Source organism: Mirounga leonina, unplaced genomic scaffold, assembly GCF_011800145.1.
Source record: "Mirounga leonina isolate KUSES-001 unplaced genomic scaffold, KU_Mleo_1.0 Mir_129, whole genome shotgun sequence".
Taxonomy (NCBI): domain Eukaryota; kingdom Metazoa; phylum Chordata; class Mammalia; order Carnivora; family Phocidae; genus Mirounga; species Mirounga leonina.
The window spans coordinates 40,968,693-40,988,409 of record NW_023270323.1 but is presented as its reverse complement, the minus strand read 5'-3'; the positions used below and the strand labels follow the sequence as shown (position 1 = coordinate 40,988,409).

General features: G+C 44.1%; 1 protein-coding gene across 1 annotated transcript; it reads right to left on the bottom strand.

The window, feature by feature from the left end:
- Positions 1–5,253: 5,253 nt before the first annotated feature.
- On the bottom strand, positions 5,254–19,343 carry OCIAD2 (OCIA domain containing 2). Its single transcript, XM_035005012.1, has 7 exons — positions 18,996–19,343; positions 16,777–16,904; positions 13,709–13,805; positions 12,236–12,289; positions 8,852–8,899; positions 7,761–7,878; positions 5,254–5,837 (listed from the first exon to the last, which is right to left on the bottom strand). The coding sequence occupies exons 2-7, from the start codon at positions 16,840–16,842 to the stop codon at positions 5,756–5,758; spliced, it is 465 nt and encodes a 154-aa protein (XP_034860903.1). The 5' UTR covers positions 16,843–16,904; positions 18,996–19,343; the 3' UTR covers positions 5,254–5,755.
- Between the last annotated feature and the right edge of the window lie 374 nt (positions 19,344–19,717).

Genomic DNA, 19,717 nt, shown 5'->3' with positions numbered 1-19,717 from the left:
GGCTTAAAACTGGTCATTTATTATCTCCATTTTCTCTGTGGGTCCTGATGAAGGAAGGATTCAGCTGAGTTATTTGGCTGTGTGTCTCTTAGGTCATTCAGATGCTGGGTGCTTCTGACGTCAGGGAACCAGAGCATCTGGGGTTTGGCCAGGGCATCTCTCCCTCCATTTGGTTTCAGGACCTTGCCACGGCCTCTGGGTGGGTTTGAGGGCTCCTCACAGCATGGAGTGCTCAGGACAGACTTTTCTATGTGACCACTTAAGGCTGTAACAGGAATGGTCCAGCAAGCGTGTCAGAAGCTTCATTGCCTTTTATTTCTGACCTGGCCTCAGCCCTATAGCATTTCTTCACAAGCCTGCCTTATCAAAGGGCAGGAACATAAGACTCCCACTTAAGTCACAGTGGGATGGAAGGAGTTCGCCATTTGGCCACAGAAATTCACATCCCTCTCATGCAAAACAAACTACTTTCCCAGGACCTCCAATTCGTATCCATTATAACAACAGCTCAGAGTCTAGGAGCTCATCTCATCAGGTCCAGTTGTGGGTGAGGCACTCGGGTGAGAGTCTTTGAAATACCGTTTCAAAGGTCTTAAGACCTGTGAACTGAAGAGACAAGCTACCTGACCTATTCATCCCAAATACCTGTTAGGCATCCTCACCACTCCCATTGAAAAAGGGAACATGAGAAGCATATGCCAGTCACTTATTCATAGCAATTCTGAAGTCCAGCCCGCCTCATGCTGCCAGTTCTTTGTGAGGGCTTGGGCATACCTCCCAGGGGTTCACAGTGGCTCTGAGTCCTGCCTTTCCCATAAAGGTAGCTCATGTTTGCAGCGGAGTGATTTTCTCAGCCTGCTTTCTTGCCCATAGAAATCAGAGCTCCTAAGACCTCTTTTTACACTGTCCCTGTCGAAACTGATAAAATTTTTTAACCCTTGGAATTCTGAAGTATCCATTTATAATGCATTCCATTACACAAAAGCCATCCATAAGTCTGTTGGAGACCGTCTTTTTTTTTTTTTTTTTTTTAAGGATTTTATTTATTTATTCATGAGAGACAGAGAGAGAGAAGCAGAGGGAGAAGCAGGCTCCCAAGGAGCAGGGAGCCCGATGTGGGACTCGATCCCAGGACCCTGGGATCATGACCTGAGCCGAAGGCAGACGCTTAACCATCTGAGCCACCCAGGTACCCAGTCTTTTTTTTTTTTAAGTAGGCTCCACACCCAGTGGGTGGGTGTGGAGCCCAATGTAGAGTTTGAACTCACAACCCTGAGATAAAGACGTGAGCTGAAACCAAGAGTCAGAGCTTAACTTACTGAGCCACCTAATCGCCCTTAAGAGACTGTCCCTTTTTTACACTGTGCTTCCTGTGAGGCTGATGAACAGCCCTGAGATTCTAGAAACCTTGCACAGGGTCTACAAGGTTATGCCTGTAAGACCTGTAGAGGGCCCTTGTGTGTTTGAAATGTCCTATGAAGGAAGCACTGTCACTTCATTTGCTTCAGGCAAACTGTGAGGCAGAAATGAAGGCGTGCTAGTTCCAAACTTGAGCCTAATGAGCCCTGTGTGTTTCCACTTGTGTCTGTCGTGACCATCAGAACAGGCCCGACACTAGATGCAGAGCCAATAGCCTCATGAACAGAAAACCTTATGCCCCACTTTGGATTTGATCTTTGCCTGGAAGCCATTTCTCAGCATGAGAAAATTCTGCTGGCTTTTTTTTTTTTTTAAGATTTTAGATCTTTATTAATTTTTTTAAAAGATTTTATTTATTTGGGGCGCCTGGGTGGCTCAATCGTTAAGTGTCTGCCTTCGGCTCTGGTCATGATCCCAGGGTCCTGGGCTCGAGCCCCGCATCGGGCTCCCTGCTCTGTGGGAAGCCTGCTTCTCCCTCTCCCACTCCCCCTGCTTGTGTTCCCTCTCTCGCTGTCTCTCTATCAAATAAAATCTTTAATTTTTTTTTTTAAGATTTTATTTATTTGTGAGAGAGAGAATGAGGGACAGAGAGCATGAGAGGGAGGAGGGTCAGAGGGAGAAGCAGACTCTCCACTGAGCAGGGAGCCTGATGCGGGACTCGATCCCGGGACTCCAGGATCGTGACCTGAGCTGAAGGCAGTCGCTTAACCGACTGAGCCACCCAGGCGCCCCAAAAGAAACTTTTGCTGGCTTAAGAAACTCTTATGGGCCTTTATATTTTCTACAAATCGCATTTGGAAATGGAATAAGTTGTTCTATTATGTCTCTTCTCTCATTTTAGGCAGCTAGAAAAATCCAGGTGTCATCCTCAACACTGCCCAGAAGTCTTAGCTAGATCATTACGTTTGTTGGTACGTTTTCTATTTTCTGTGTTGCCACAGGTGACAGTTTTGTTAAACTATACAACTGATAATCAAAATCTCTTCCAGCTTCCAATAATGTTTCCCTCTCTCTTCTGTGACCCTTCCTTGACAGCCTCCTTGGAACCTCTTTAGGTTTCTGTTAACACCCTCATCCAGGCTTTTGAGGTTTATACTGATCATCTCCCCAAAGTCCTGCCAGCATCCCTCTGCCACTCCTCCGCCAGACCAATGCTACCTGTTTTAGGTCTGTGTTAATGGCAGCACCCCACCTACAGCTACCCAGTTTCTGTATGAGAATTTGATAGAAAAGCAGATTGCCCTGAGTGATAGAGAGTAAGGGGTTTCTTACAGGGATTAGATCCTAGGCAACTGTGGCGCTGTGTGCAGGCCATTGGCTCTGCATCTAGCGTCAGGCCTGTTCTGATAGTCGCGATGGAGACAAGTGGAAACTCACAAGGCTCGTTAGGCTTAAGTCTGGAACTGGCTCGCCTTCATTTCTGCCTCACAGCTTGCCTGAAGCAAGTCATGTGGACAAACCCAAGGTCGAGAGATCGGTAGTTTGCCTCGCTCACAGTGGGAAGGAAATGCAAAATTACGTGTCAAGAGGCATGGATATAGTACAGAAGCCCAGGTTTGTCTCCCTCGCCCTGAGAGTGGAAGCTCTTCCAGGACAGGAAGCAGGTCTCTTTTTTACTTACGCCTGAATCTCCAGCCCCAAGCCGACTTCTTGGCCAGATATAGATACTTCGTTGTGTTTGTCAACCTAAGCCTGTAATTTCCCTGTGGCTACAAAGTAGCTTTTCTTTTTTTGGTCCCACCTGGCCCTACAAAATAGGATTATTCTTCTTTCACACAGCCTTTAAATATTGGAACACATGTGCCTCTGAGTTTCTTCAACCACTGGAGTGGGTTTCCAGCCCCATCACATCCCGGTCTGGGGACACTCCCGTAAGACCTTTCTGAACAGTCGCAGGCCGGGCCGGTCCGGGGCCGCCCCGCTGAGCCTCACGTCTCCTTCCCCTGCGGGTACGTATGTGGCTCCCGGAATCTCACCGGCCCAGACCGCAGAGGGGATCCCCTGCTTGTGCTCTCTCTCTCTGACAAATAAATAAAATCTTTAAAAAGAAATGAAGTGGAAAAATTTTGTCAACTAACAGATTGCATTATTTGAATATCAAGAAAATTATCTATCTGACATTTTCATTGTTTTAATCAAGTCCTTCAAGACAAATGTTAGCAGAAATTCATGTTAGCAGAAAATAAGTCATCTATTCTGACAGCAAGGGAAGAGAATATCTTTTTTCTTTTTAAAGATGTTATTTATTTATTTGACAGAGAGAGAGCACAAGCAGGGGGAGCAGCAGAGGGAGAGGGAGAAGCAGACTTCCTGCTGAGCAGGGAGCCCGATGTGGGACTCGATTCCAGGACCCTGGGATCATGACCTGAGCCGAATGCAGACGCTTAATGACTGAGCCACCCAGCCACGCCTGAGACTATCATTGCTTAAGTGAGAATTTTTAAAAATATGTAAGTATTATATACAGTACATCTTTTTTTTTTTTTAATCATGAAAGTACTGCTTTTACAAACTGATGACCAGCGTGGTGATGAGTGTTGGTAATTTCTAAATGCTGAAAGACAAAGGCCACTCCTTTGACACATCTTCCTACAAGAAACAGACATTCTCCCCCAGATATGCGTTTCCTAATATATGCAACAGATAATGTGGCAAAATATTTGAGATGTCTTAAGTGACCTTCCAGTTTTTTCTTTACTGATTTCCTTTCACATCACTGTGATAAACTGTTTCAATGAATAACTTACCTGCCTAGGAAAAGCAGAGAGCCCAATAAATCCAATTTGATTCAAAAGAGTGATGAAGATGTCAGCTGTGAAACAACGGGCCCTTTCACCAATAATAGATTCGTCTTTTCCCAGTACCCCAAGACGGATTTCAACATTGACTTGCTGTGCTTAGCAATGTGAAGATGTTCTGATCCCTGGGAAATCCGTTTCTGGCATGCAGGAAACAAATGTGCCTAATTCTGAATGGTTGCCAATCACTGAGAGAACAAAGAGTCACCAAGTGCTAGTTGTTGGAGCCAGGAGTTTAACTGCATCCATGAAGCTGGGATGCTGGCTCTGTGTTCTGATGGACAGAAACAGCACTTTAGCAGCTGAACGACCAGGCTATGGAAGATAGCCAGGAGACAGCGTCAAAATCACTCCATTTCAGCTGGTCACGTAAAATGGTGACCTTAATGGTCACGTAAAAATAAAAACTCCCAATATTTTTTATATTTAAAATAAAACATTTATATCAATTATTAACTTCTGATGAGATTTCCCTTTTTACCTCCATGGTATAGGTTTCAAAATGTATTAAGTAAAATACAAACATGTACACACACTCACACACACACACTCAATATAGAAGTGGTGACACATACATAAAGCATTTTCCCGAGAAAATGCAAAGATGCAAGGGAAATTTTTATGTAGGGCTCAAACAACACAAGGTCCCCAGTGGAAGAGGTTGGTTGGTTGGTTGTTTTTTCATGCAAAAAACCTGGTAGGAGGATACGAATTCACCTCCTGGGTTTGGATTGGCTTCTTCTAAGCTCCGTATGGCCCTAAAAGTTTATCATTCCATGAATTAATTCTTCCAGTGATTGTTGCCATAAACAAACTGTTCCTTGGGAGAGGAGAGGCAGTTTGGAAAGTTGTACATGTTTATATACAGGCCACCAGCAGTATATAAAAGAGCCCAGTTCTTTAGTGCTGACCATGAGCACGCACCGATTAGCGAAACAAGTAACCTAAAGATGGTGGGCTTCGCCAAAACTTTACCCTACCCATGAGGCATAAAGTCACCTGGGTCACTGAAAGGACAGTGGATTCAGATTCCAACTCTTTTAAGGGAAATCTTTTTTTATTAAATTAAAAATCTTGGTCCCTACATTTTAGTAAATACTTCTCAAGCTTATAAGATACAATCTTTCTTGCCCTTTGTTTCTACCTCTATACACATTGGTTTTCTGTGGGGCATGACTTCCCAAGTTCTGCAACATTCATTCCCATCCTCTAGCAGAGACCTTAAAACCCTGAACAAATGCAGAGTGAAAGAACGGATCAGAGAAGACTCTATGTTTTTTCAACTTAGCTGTAAGCAAGTTAAGGGGTGCCACATAATTTCTTTTTTGGTGTGTACTGCTCTGGACATGTTCTCAAATAGCCGACAAACGCATACTGCTCAATTCAACAGAGGCTATTCCACAGAAAGCATTTCAAAAGGGTGAGAGAATCACAATGTTTCTGTGCCACTATACTTATATTATTTTAAAGTACACTTGAAATTTTAAATGTGTCCAAACTCAGAGGTTTAAGAAACATCAAAAGCCACAGGTACAAGTTTAGGAAGCCGAAGGCTGTGAACTTCCCTTCTCATTTAATCCATGCTTAATTTTGCATTCCTCACAGGTGAGCAGGCAGTGCCTAGAATGGAGGCAAAAACAGAAGTTTGTGCTTTGACACTGGAAGGTCTAGTCTTTTTTTTTTTTTATCTTTTTTTATTCTTATGTTAATCCCCATACATTACATCATTAGTTCTAGATGAAGTGTTCCATGATTCATTGTTTGTGCATAACACCCAGTGCTCCATGCAGAATGTGCCCTCCTCAATACCCATCACCAGGCTAACCCATCCTCCCACCCCCTTCCCCTCTAGAACCCTCAGTTTGTTTTTCAGATTCCATCGTCTCTCATGGTTCGTGCACCCCTCCGATTTCCCCTGCTTCATTCTTCCCCTCCCGCTACCTTCTTCTTCTGGAAGGTCTAGTCTTAACACAACATTACTGGCAGACATTTTCTTTTCTTTTCTTTCTTTCTTTCTTTCTTTCTTTCTTTCTTTCTTTCTTTCTTTCTTTCTTTCTTTCTTTCTTTCTTTCTTTCTTCTTTCTTTCTTTCTTTCTTTCTTTCTTTCTCTCTTTCTTTCTTTCTTTTTTTTTTAGAGAGAGAGAGCTCGAGTGTTGGGGGAGGGCAGAGGGAGAGGGAGAGAGAGAATCTCAAGCAGGCTCCATTCAGCCTATAAGCCCAACACAGGTCTCAATCCCATGACCCTGACACCCTGACCTGAGCCAAAATCAAGAGTCAGACGCTCAACCAACTGAGCCACCCAGGTACCCCCTAAGGGACATTTTCTACATTAAAGTTCACAAGCCTCATTTTTTAAGGAAAAATAGGAGCTATTTCTTGGTTTGAGAACCCCGGAATTTCATCCGAACAAAGGGGCCAATAATTCTTCATGTCCATTGTTTTCACATGCTGCCTCTCAAATAGAATCCACTGTGACAAGTGAGGGTCTTTAGAGAAATGTGTCCCCACCACCAGTCCTATAAATACCCTTGTAGAAACAGCTATTATTCACTGAGCACTTACTGTCCTAAATAATCATTTCTGTTCCTTATAACATGTCATGAAAACAGTTCTGATCACCATTTTCTACAGAGGAGAAAACTGAAGATCAGAGAGTGTAAGAAACTTGTCCAAGGTTACCCAGCTTTGTAAGTGGTAATACTGGTTTCCACCCAGGTACTCTAGCCGCAGAAGGAATGTCCTTAAGTCCACGGTCCTGCGGCTCGCACCACTGAATGAGAATCGATACACATTAACCTAGAAGGGTTCTGAGAAGTCTTGCAGCAGAGAAACCTGTTCCCATTCTGTGTGGACCCGTGATGTAGAAGCCATGTCTGCTGATGAAGGTATTCTTTAGAGACCTGCACAATGCCTTGAACATAGTAGGTGCTCACGAAATGTTGAGCAAATGAAATAGGTAATTAAGTTGTGTAATAAATAATTATTATTGAAGTTGAATAGCAACAGCTCAAAAATTGAGAGTTAAAGAGGTTTTTTTTCCAACATATATTTAGAAAATTGTTTAATATTATAAGTGGTGAAAAGGCCTTTGTCTAACTTTTTATTATTATCTTCATTACAATCCCTCAATCAAAAAGATTACAAACCTGTCGCAACAACATGGATGGAGCAAGAGTGTATTATGCTGAGCAAAATAAGTCAGTCAGAGAAAGACAAATACCATATGACTTCACTCATATGTGGAATTTAAGAAACAGAACAAATGAACAAAAGGAAAAAAAGAGAGAGACAAACCAAGAAACAGACTCTCAACTATAGAGAACAAACAGATGGTTACCAGAGGGGAGGAGGGTGGGAAGATGGGGAGATGGGTGAAATAGGGGTTGGGGATGAAGAGGACACTTACCATGATGAGCACTGAGTAATTTCTAGAATTGTTGAATCACTAGATGGTACACCTGACACTAATATAACACTGTATGTTAACTGTACTGGAATTAAAATTAAAAACTTAATAACTTTTTTTTTTTTTAAGTTACAAACCTGTTATGCCCTGGACCAAAACCAGCCCCACGTAGCTGATCTTCAACAGAATGGAATTTACTCTGGCATACTCGTATGTATGACGCCTTTCCAAGGGCAAATCCCAAGATACCTGCAACTGTAAAAGCAGGTTAGGAAAGATAATTTTAAAAGTTCAGAATCTCTTCCATTAATTATCTTCTAGACCTTTCTACATGAACCATAGTAAATTTTATGTGAAAAGTACCACCACAAATCAACGAACACAACCACTGCGAATGAATCTCCCTATTAAAGAGCAGGATTGGGAAATGGAGACTTTCCAATCTCCTCCGTTTTGAGCTGATGGTAGAAGGGCCAGGATAGAGAAAGCGAAGGTGCTGTCTCAGAGACAGGCAGTCAGAAGGAGGCCCAGATGGCAAATTAACGTCTGAGGCCACCACGGAAGGAAGGGATGGGGTTTGGGGTGTGGCTACAGGTAGCTTCCAAATTCCTTGGCAGGAAATCCCCTTAACTCTCTTGATGGGTTAGAGTAGGGGGAGCTGCAATCCATCTTGCCTGCAGGGAGAGGTCAGGAGGCAGAGGGAACCTCCTAGGGGAGAAATAGCCAACCTGCTCTTCTTGCTGGGAAAGAGGTTTCAGACTCTACACTGGATTGCATCTTCTTTGTACATAACAGGTCTATGTGTAATGAGTGGAATAAGATGAACCCCCAAGTTTGTGGTAAATGTATTATTAGAAAGTCCCTGATTTTTAAAAAGTATTCATTTGCTAGGTCCGTTATAGAAAATATTTTGAAAAACCTGGCCAAAAGAAGAAAACTTAAAACCCCTAATGGCTCTATCATTCAGAGGCTCTGTTCTTGGTCTCTTCTCATAGTATATCCTGCTGGTGCCTCTTGGTCCAGGCTTAAAGGTGGGGTCCCTACTGCTCAGCCTTATATCAGAAAGTGCTGCATGAACTAAGAACTGCAAAGAGACAAAAAACGGAGACCAATTTTTCAGAGAGTCAACACAGGCAGTTTGGTTAGCCTGACATCCATATCTCCAGTTGCTATAAACATCTTTTAAAAAAATGAATCTTTTTTTCTTTTTTTAACTTCTGTAACTTACACGCAACCTTGGGCAATGATCCAAATCTTGGGTTAGATGCTAAATAACCTATGGAGTAATATATAAATACATTAGTATTTCATTTTATAACTTATTTAAATTTATAAAGTATAAAGAAAACTTCAAAGTTTAAGATATACAGATTCTCAATCTAAAGAGATGATTTTTAAAGAGTTATAAGTCAATTCTTGATTGAACTTAACTCTCAAATCACCGTTTTTGGCAAGTAGCAAGTATTAGCTTGCCAAAATGTAGAGAAAAAGAATATGAAACAGAAAATTCAAGACCGATTTAAAGATATCAAGGTGGGGCGGGTGGGGAGGGCACCTGGATAGCTCAGCTCACTGAACGCTGCCTCTTGGTTTCCACCCAGGTCATGATCTCAGGGTGGTGAGATCAAGCCCCATGTCAGACTCCATGCTCAGCACAGAGTCCGCTTGGGATTCTCTCCATCTCCCTCTGCCCCTCCCCCAGCTCACGTCTCTCACACTCATGTACTCTCTCTCTCTCTCTAAATAAGTAAAATCTTAATAAATAAATAAAGATATCAAGGAGGGGCTCCTGGCTGGCACAGTCCCTAGGGCATGTGACGCTTGATCTCGGGGTTGTAAGTTCGAGCCCCACATTGGGTGTGGAAATTACTTAAAAAATAAAATCTTAAAAAAAATAAAAAGCTATCAAGGCAAAGGTGGAGCTAACAACTTAGTTCCAAGCAATTAGGCATCGCCCCCTCCTCTTTTTAAGTAACTCAACACAGAGTCTCAGTTTAGAGATTCATAGTATATATATCATAATTTTTAAATGAAAACATTAAAATCTGTGGTAGGCAGAATTATGGTCTCCTAAAGATGTCCACATCCCAATCCCTGGAAACTATGAAGAAAGTGGAATTAAGGTTGCTAATCAGATAACCTTTTTTTGTTGTTGTTAAAGATTTTATTTATTTGTCAGAGAGAGAGAGAGAACACAAGCAGGGGGAGCTGCAGGCAGAGGGGAAACAGGCTTCCCGCCAAGCAAGGAGCCCGATGCGGGACTCGATCCCAGGACCCCAGGATCATGAGCTGAGCTGAAGGCAGACGCTTAACGACTGAGCCACCCACACGTCCCCAGATAACTTTAAAATAGGAAGATTACCCTGGATTATTGGGGTGGACCCAATGTAATCAAGATGTAATCACCTTGAATGTGGAAGAGGGATTCAGAGATAGAACCAGACAGATGGCAGGATGAGAACTTGTCTCAGTGTTGCTAGCTTTGCAGACAGAGGAAGGGGCCATGAGCCAGGGAATGTGGATGGTCTCTAGAAGCTGGAAAGGGAAGGGAAGCCCCAGACCAACCTCCCCCACCTCCCAAGGAAGGTAGCATTGCCAGCACTTTGATTTCTGCCCACTGAGACCTATTTTGGACTTCTGACCTCCGAAACTGTGAGATAATAAATTTGTATTGTTTTAAGCCACTATGGGCTTGTGGTAATTTATTATAGTAGCCACAGAACACTAATACACAAACCTGGAAAAGTATATTTGCACACATGCAGGAGACTGTAGATGTTAAGCAGTTTAATATCTATAAAACATAATCCCTATAGATGTCGTGGCCATAATTTTTTGTTGTCAGAAATGGTCTGACAAAGACTTGCTACTGACTGATGAATATATTTCTATGAAAAGGCTATCTTCTTCAAGTTATAAAAATGAAATCAGGGGCGCCTGGGTAGCATAGTCAGTTGAGTAGCCAACTCTTGATTTTGGCTCAGGTCATGATCTCAGGGTCCTAGGATCGAGCTCCATGTCAGGCTCCGTGCTCAGTGGGGCGTTTGCTTGAGGATTTCTCTCCCTCTCCCTCTGCCCATCTCCCTACTCATGATCTCTCTCAAATAAATAATAAATCTTAAAAAATGAAATCATATTTAATAAATCACTTTAAAGACAAGAGTAATATTGAGTGAAATGGGATTCTCCTAGATATATGACATATGTGGTCTTTGAGACCCCAGGAAAAGAACTAGGACATTTTCCTTCACGTTTGCTGGGTATAATACTCTTTTTAAAGTCCTGGTAATCAGCAGTGTTCAGTATAGTGGGCTTCAGCAAAGTCAGGTGCCTTCTTGTTAGGGGCCCAAGCAATGCCTAAGGGGGCTCTGACAGATGGAGATAAGAAGAAAGAAGAGAGTCAGACAGGAGAAGCGGAAAACTCTAAGAGGCAGGAAGAGACTATGTGGGGAGATGCTGGGCGGCTGCTAGTTCTCTGGATCTGTTGTTCAAATTAGACAGGGTGTCCTTCCTCAGGCAGATGCAGTCACGATGAATGGCATGATGGGCAGAGCATGGTGGATTTCCGCACCATGTATCTCCTCTTTGGAATCCGCTTCTGAAGGAGACAATCTGTCTAACCATATGCGGAGCCCCAGGGAGATACAGGGACTCTGGCACAGAGAAAGGCACTGCATGGGTCGCCTGGGCTCTAACAACTTACCACACACTTAGTGGTTTAAAGCAACACAAATTTGTTACTTTATAGTGCTGGAGGTCAGAGGCTCAAAGTGGGTCTCACTGGGTGACTCGGTCCATTTGGGTGGCTACCCCAAAATATGGCAGACTGGGGGGGCTTATAAACAACAGAAATTAATTTCTCAGTTCTGGAGGCTGAAGTCCAAGATCAGGTGCGAGCATGGTTGGGTGGGAGGGTCCTCTTTGGGGTTGCAGACTTCTTGCTGTATCATCATGTAATGGCAGGGGCTAGGGAGCTCTGAGGGATCTCTTTTCCAAAGGCACTAATCCCCTTCATGAGGACTCCACCTCCCCGCCAAAGACCCCATCTCCTAATACCACGCACGGGGTGTTAAGAGCTCAACATGTGAATTCAGACCATAGTACTGGGCTAACATCAAGGGATTGGCAGAGCTGCATTCTTCCTGGAGACTCTAGGGTTTCTTGCCTTTCCAGCTTCTAGAGGCCAGCCACGTCCGTGGACTCACAGGCCCTTCCTCCATCTTCACAGCCGGCAATGCTGGACTGAGCCCTTCTCGTGCTTGCTATCCCTTGGTTCCGTCTTCTGATCCACTCTTGGATTTTTCATGACCCTTTTGATTACACTGGGCCCATCCGGATAACCCAGAAATAATCTATTTTAAGGTCAGCTGATGAACAACCTTAATTCCACCTGCAACTTTAATTTCCCTTTGCCACATAACCTAATAGAGCCACGCATTCTGGAGATTAGGACATCTTTGGAAGGGGGGGGACTTAGTCTGAAAATTAGCAAACCCCTGCATAAATAGATCCCTCACCAAAAAACAAATGCCATATGCCAAAAAGCTGCCAGGAGGGTCAGTGAAAACGGGGCTTTCTTAAGTTTAATTGTTTAATGGATCTAGCATCTTACCTTGGTGGACTAGTCCTTGGGCGGCAAGCATACTCACAAGAGAAAAAGGCAGAGCTGCAAAAGAAAAATGCCCTTCAATATTGCTATTTTAAAACTTGGCATCTCATCCAGAAGTCAGGGGAAATTAGTCCGTGGTTTTTTTTCCCTCTTATCTACCTTGGCAATGAGTTTTCAGTCATTTGTTATTTTACTTATTCAACAAATATTTATTAAATACCGCATGAAGAATTTTCTCGAGATCTGCCCCAGTCGCTCAACCTGAAGCCCAGCATTAAGGGGACAAAACCGAACCCCATGCTACTCCATCTCCGCCATCTGATTTTACTGAGTGCCCACATGCACTAGATTCGGAACACGACCTACAACAAAGGCATCTTAGTGCATGTGCCCACTTAGCCATTGAACTGGGGAGCTGCCTTTAACCGTGGCTTTGGAAATTTTCAATCCTATGTAAAAGTTAAAAAAACAACACAATAAACTCCGTCCTACCCCATCTAGGAGCATTCCTAGCTTTCGTCTTGAGTGATACTTGGCTGCGCAATTTGGATATGTCTATTTTCTGAAGATTACAAGATTATCATACTTGTGTTAAACATGGGTGGTGTTGAGCTATGATTTTTATTTTTTATTTTTTTTTAAAGATTTTATTTATTTATTTGACAGAGAGAGAGATAGCGAGAGCAGTAACAGAAGCAGGGGGAATGGGAGAGGGAGGAGCAGGCTTCCTGCCGAGCAGGAGCCCGATACGGGACTCGATCCCAGGACCCTGGGATCATGACCCGAGCCGAAGGCAGACGCTTAATGACTGAGTCACCCAGGCGCCCGAGCTATGATTTTTAAAACAGGCAAGTGGGTCTGAACAGTTTCGAGTTCTATCAAAATGCAACACTTCTTCCAAGAGCAGAGAGCGCTGATAAACATCTAGCTCTTCCTAGCAACCAAGAAAAATCGAATAGCAACCGATTTCTCCACTCTTATCTACCTGATGGTAGACAAATGGGTCATATTGAAATGTTAATCTACTAGTGCTTACTTAAGTTATTGATTCATAAGCTGTAAAAAAAAAAAAAAACCATGGATTTCTAGGAGCACAATCAATAATCATAATAATGTATAATGAGTATCAGGTTCTAAAGTGTTACCTCCCAATCAGTTGACACTGAACTTGACTGATCTGAGAAACCAAAATGCATATTTCAAAGTTTAAATTATCTCAATGTTGCAAATCATTGGGACTATATCTACAGGCTCTATCATGACATTTTCAAATGGCAGATCATGAATTTTTTAAATTGGAAGAGACTTTAACGCACAGCGTGAATTCACACCCTCGTCTTACATAAGGCAGGCCTGGAAAGAGGAAGTGCAAAGTCCCTGCTCAGAAGTGAATCATTACCATCATTCTAACATGACACTTGGGCAGCTTACTGCAACAAATATCGAGTTAATGAAGATTAAGAGGGGTGCAATTACCTCTCTTCCAGAAACTTTCTTCTTGACATTCTCGGATAATCTTCGAAATCTCTCCTCTGTGAATGTGCAGTTTTGATTTTGGACAAAATAACAGACTCTGTAAGGAAAGTTACGTGGTGAGTTGACCGGAATCATTAACAAAACATCTGCTCTGAGTGGAGATCTAGCCATGTTGCTTAGACATCTAGGTCACTGTTCCAACTGCTGACTAATTCTCCAGCTTGCCTCCCAGTCCCCACCACCGTGTGTCTGCTTACAGTCTCCTCTGTGAGAACATTTGCGGATAGATACCGAGAAGTAAAACAGAGGACACATGTGTTCCCGATTTGACTAAGTCTTGCTGGAGTTCTCTCCCCAAAGGCTGTATCCACTCACAACAGCAGGGCCTGAACGTTCCTCTATGCCTACAGAGCCTGCCTGAGAGCTAGTTAAGCTGGATTCGAAGCAGGTTAAAGGACAGGTTTTGTAACATTTGGCATTACCCAGTTTTCCAAATGTTGACAGTCTGATAGGTACAGTGTAATATTTTATTCTTATCTGCATTTCTCTGATAACTAATGTGTTTGAGAATCTACATATTTTCAGCCAGAATGCCCTTCTCTTCGAACGTTGAGGCAATCCCTCAACTAACCTGGGCTGTCATCTTGTGTTATACGTTGGTATACCACTTTTTCATTGTGGTAAAATACACAAAACACAATACTTACCATTTTAACCATTTAAAAGTACACAATCCACAGCACTAAGTACCTCCACAGTGTTGTATAGTCAAGACCCCCGTCTAGTTCCAGAACTTTTTCATCACCCTAAGAGGTAATTCCATACTCATTAAGGAGCCTCTCCTCATTTCCTGCTTCCCCCCAACCCTTAGCTCCCTGGCAATCACTAATCTGTTTTCTGTCTGTATGGATATGTAAGTGGTATCATACATTATGTTTCTTTTTGTGGCTGTCTTCTCTCCCTTTGCATAATGTTTTCATGGTTCATCCACGTTGTAGCATGTGTCAGTAATTCATTCCTCTTTGTGGCTCAGGAATATTCTGTTGTATGGATATACCACGTTTTGTTTATCCAGTCATCTACTGATGGGTATTTGGGTCATTTCCACCTTTTGGCTATTGTGAATAGAGCTGCTCTGAACGTGAATGTGTAAGTTTTGTTTGAACACCCGTTCTCAATTCTGCTGGGCCATATGGTAATTCTATGCTTAACTTGTTGAGGAACTGCCAAACTGTTTTCCACAGCAGCTGCACCATTGTATGATCACCAACAGAGTAGGAGAGTTCCAATCTTTCCACATTCTTGTCAACACTTCTCGTTTTCTCTTTTGTTTCTGTTCTTTTCAAATTAGCACATTAAATTTTTTAATATAAATTATCTAGTTAATTTAAGCTAAATAAGCTAAATGGTTTCTGTTTTGAATTATGGTCATGCTAGTCATTGTGAAATGGTGTCTCACTGTGGTTTTGATTTGCATTTCCCTAATGACCAATGACATTGATCATCTATTCATTTGCTTGTTGGCCATTCATATATTTTCCTTGGAGAAATACCTATTTAAGTCCTTTGCCCATTTTTTAAATTGGGCTGTTTTTCTGTTGTTGAGCTGTCAAAGCTCTTTGTATATTGTGGATACTAGACCCTTATCAGATATGTGATTTGAAAATAATTTTTTCCATCTCTGGGTGATTCATTCATTTTTTAAAAAACAAATTTTATTTAATTTGTTCCTTGCTATACAAGTCACATTTGTATTTCCTTGATTGTGACTCATTTATGTAGGACCTCTGCCATTTACCTCTTGGATATTTAGTGTTTTTCTTGAGGGCAGCTCTTTGGCTTTTGAGTTTTGCCTTGCTGATTTTGCCAGTTTTCTTTTTTTGGACCCTTTGTAGTAGCTGTCAATGTGGATGATGGTCACCATTTCTAGAGCACTTTCCCATGGGCCAGGCACTGTGCCAAGCACTTTCTGTGCCTGATGACAAGGTGGAAGGACCCTGTGGCATCTATGCCTTCAGGGTTCTATTAATAGCTCAAGGAGGCAAACTTCCATCTTCTTTCTTTACAACTCCTTACAGCACAGCACACGGATGATGGTGGTCAGGATGAGTCACAGCCACAAGAGGAGCTGTTCTCCCTCTCCACTCACCTTAGTTCCTCAGCAAGCACTGCTCATCCTCCTGTAAATATCTCTCCTTGGTTGGCCTGTGGCCGTGGCAGAGGTAGGGAACGCCTCCTTCCCTCCTCTGCCCCAAACCCTGACCACCCCAGGGACCCTGACCACTACAATTGCTGTGAGTCCTCCAGTCAAGGCTGATGCTTCTGCATAGTTTTCCCCGGAAGAGTTCTGGTGATCCTTTCCTGTGTAGCCATAAATGTTTCATGGCTCTCTATTTCAAAGGCAACTCGGGTGTCTACACTCTTTTCCTTGTGACTTGATACCATTTATCTGTTTGCCTCTCCTAATCTTTGCTCCTTAAACATCACCTCCTTCATGAAACCATTTTTAGTTGGAAAAGTTGACACTAGAGGACATGAACTCCCTTCACCCATCACGATACTTTCTCTTTGCTTCGTGTATGTGTCCCTGAAACATATAATATTCATTCTTCACTCTTTGAAAGACTGTGCTCCTATTAACACTAGGGTTCTCAGTCTGATTGCTAATTTAGTAGTTAAGGAACGCCTGTCAGCAGCATATACTTAGTACGACTAGCCTTGGCAACAACAATGCAAAAACAAGCATGATGTATCATTCTGTTAGATTCAATTAAGAGTGTTTCTCTGCTATAGGAAACTTCTTCAGTCATTGACAGCCTACATAAGAGTTAGTTAGGCTGGATTCTAAACAGGGAAGAGTAAAGGAAGGATTTTATAAATAAAAATTTTAAAGGCTCTTCTTCAAGGAAGCTAAAAAAAAAAAAACTTTCCTTCCCCATCCCATTGTCTCTGAACCCATCCAACAAAGTGCTAGACTGAAAACAGGAAGATGACTGCTCAAGGATGAAGCTTAAGGAAAGTCCTATATGTTCCGCTTCAGTTGGCAGACTTCTGAATTAAAAATATACCTGCTTGCTTGGTGGTGGCAAATGGTGGCCTTTATCTTGGTTTCCGTGAGTAGACACTGAAGCCATGGTGACTTTGTCCTTGCTTCTCTTCTTGGTGAGTGCACTCAGCTTACTCGTGGACTGGGTGTCTAAGGAAAGTAGAAGGACTCACTGTGCTGACTATGTCACACTATTCAGTCACTATGGCTGAATTTTCTATCAACCTTAAAAATTCAACTCACCAATTTGGAAAACTTACTTTGATTTTGTCATTAGTCTTAATCTCCAACCGCTTGTAAACTCATGTTCTAATGCCCCTCCCCCACCAACACACACAAATTCACTCACCATGGGGACAGATCAGATTTAGAGTGCAGCGAAATGACACACTATGTACAGTTTAAAAATTGTGCCCTAAAAAAAGTTTCAATTCATGACAAGGGCACTAACTACCAGAAATATTTATTGAGTGTCTATTATGTGCCAGGCCAGGGAATACAAAGATGGAGCAAAGACAAATCGGTGCTGAAGGAACTCCTGGTCTAAAGGGGTAAGACAGACAAGTCAGCAGTTATCCAACATGCAAAGGGCTCCTTTGCAGGTATGTACAGGGTACAAAGTTAGGAGAGGAAGAAAGGTCTATTCTCTCTGGTCAGTTCTGAAGGCACCAAAAACTAAGACTCTTGAGCTTTCAAGGGGTGGATGGACTCCAGAGGCAGGAAGACCAGTTTGGAAGGGCTGTAACAGTCCAGCCAAGGAACTGAGGAGACCCGAACCAAGACCGTGGGGAAGGACAGAGATGATAAATTTGAGTTTGGAAACATGGGATTTGATGCCTGTGGGGCATATACTGGAATTAGCCAGTAGGAATTAGAATATTTGATAATTTGGGTCTGGAGTTACAGATTAGGGGTAGGCAGGGAAGAGGAATTTGGGAGTTGCTGTCAAAAAGATGACAGGTAAAGCAAGAAACATGAGTAAAATTGTCTACAAAGAGTATTGGAAAATGTGAACATTGAGGCCAAGGGAATACCGACAAGAGAAGAAAAAGGAAACAAAACAGGCCAAGGAAATGACTGAGAAGGTATAGTTGATAACAGAGGGGTGGGAGTTTCTGAAGGAGAGAATGAATTACTGCTACCACATGGCTCAGAATTGTGATTTGGCAATGACGGGCATGTTTCCAGATGGACCATGAACCCTCCCAACCCACCCCTCACCCCAACAATGGCCACTACACTCCGCAGCCCTGGCCTCTCTACCACTGATTTCCCTGCAAAGTGAACATCTTGTCACACCCAGTTCTGTTTGCTACTAAACTGCCAGGCGTATGAACCAAGGGGACCATTATAGAGGCAGCATGTGGATGCCCTACAGTGCAAAGTCCTGAAATCAGAGATCTGAATTCAGATCCTGACTCTACTCCTTGCCAGCCCTGTGCTTTGGGGCCAGTGATTTAGGGTGTCTGTGGCCTCAGCTTTCTCACCTGTTAAGTGGGGGGAGTGGACACAGCAAGGGGCTTGAGGGGCTGTTGTAGGGATGAGGGATGAAGATGAGGGATGAGGTCCATAAAGCCCCCGCTCAGCACCCTGCACCTAGTGAGCCTATGAGCAGTAAGTAGAGGGCAGCTTTGCCCTCAGATTGACTCTATTTCTTGCGGAGCTCCAGAAGTCTTTGCTGACCTAAAGCCCAAGTAGACAGTCTTGGCTCAGGCGTTAGGCCGCTGCCTCAAATCCGAGAGCAAAGATGCCCTGTCTCCGCTTCGGTGGTCAGGCCCCCTCGCACCCCGTGAATCACCAGTCCGCATCTGAGCAAGCCTCCTGGGAGCGTCATGCCATCCGAGTGCAGCTCCCACCACCGTGCCCTGGTCTGGGTCGGGGTCCCTTCACTTTTTCAGTGGTCGGGGCTGCAGGAGCGCCGACACCTGGGCAGGGGGAGGGAGGCCCGCAGCAGGATGCGGACGGGGTCACCGCACGTTCTGGTGGCGGCGGAGGGAAGCCGGCAATCAGCCGGCCGGAGTCTGCTCCATCTCCAGCCTGGCTGAGGCCGCCTGCACGACCCCAAGCCCCCCCGCCCCGCTTGCCCGACCTGGGCCGGAACCCGCGCCAGGCCAGGAGGGATTGGCAGGGGCGACTCTGCATCCCCCGCCCCTGAGGACCCCGGCAGTTAAGCGGCACAGGGATCCCGTCCCCGCCCCCGGCTCCTCGCCGTGCCTCCCGCTGTCACCCGGGGAGGCTCACCTGCGCAGGTAGGGATCCGGCGCTAGCCGCGCCCCGGCGCCCGCCGAGCCGAGCGGAGCCCGCGTCCTTCCGCGACCGCCGCGCAGCGCCGTCCCCGCGCTTCGCGGCCGCGGGGTCCCCACTCCGCTCTCCCCGCCGCCCGGTGCTCGCCTCCTGCGCAGCTGCCCTGGCCCCGGCTTCCTCCTCTTGCTCCGCCCCTCGGCTCGCTCAGCAAGCGCACCCCACCCCTGCCTGCGGTTCCTGTCTCGGTGGGTGACATCAGCACCCACCCGCAACTGCTCAGGCTGAAATCCGGCTCTTGGAGGCTCCCACCTCACTCCGGAGCCTGGACACCTGGGAGGTTCTACCTCCTCGGTGTGGTTCAGATAACTCCTTTGTCCCCCCAAAATGGCAACAACCATCTACTGAACGCCCTCCGGAGGTCAAGTGTTTACTTTCACTTATAGCCAAGCCTCTTTTTTTTTTTTTTTTTGGAGGTATAATTGACATATATCATTGTATTAATTTTAGATGTATAACATAATGATTAGATACTTGTGTACATTGTGAAATGATCATCGCAATAAGTCTAGTTAACATCCCTCACTATACAGTAACCCCCCCCCCCCCCCCATTTTTTCCCCTTTGGATGAAAGCTTTTAAAAATCTCTCTCTTTGCAACTTTTTTTTTTAAGTTGTATTTATTTAAATAATCTCTACACCCAAGGTGGGGCTCCAACTCA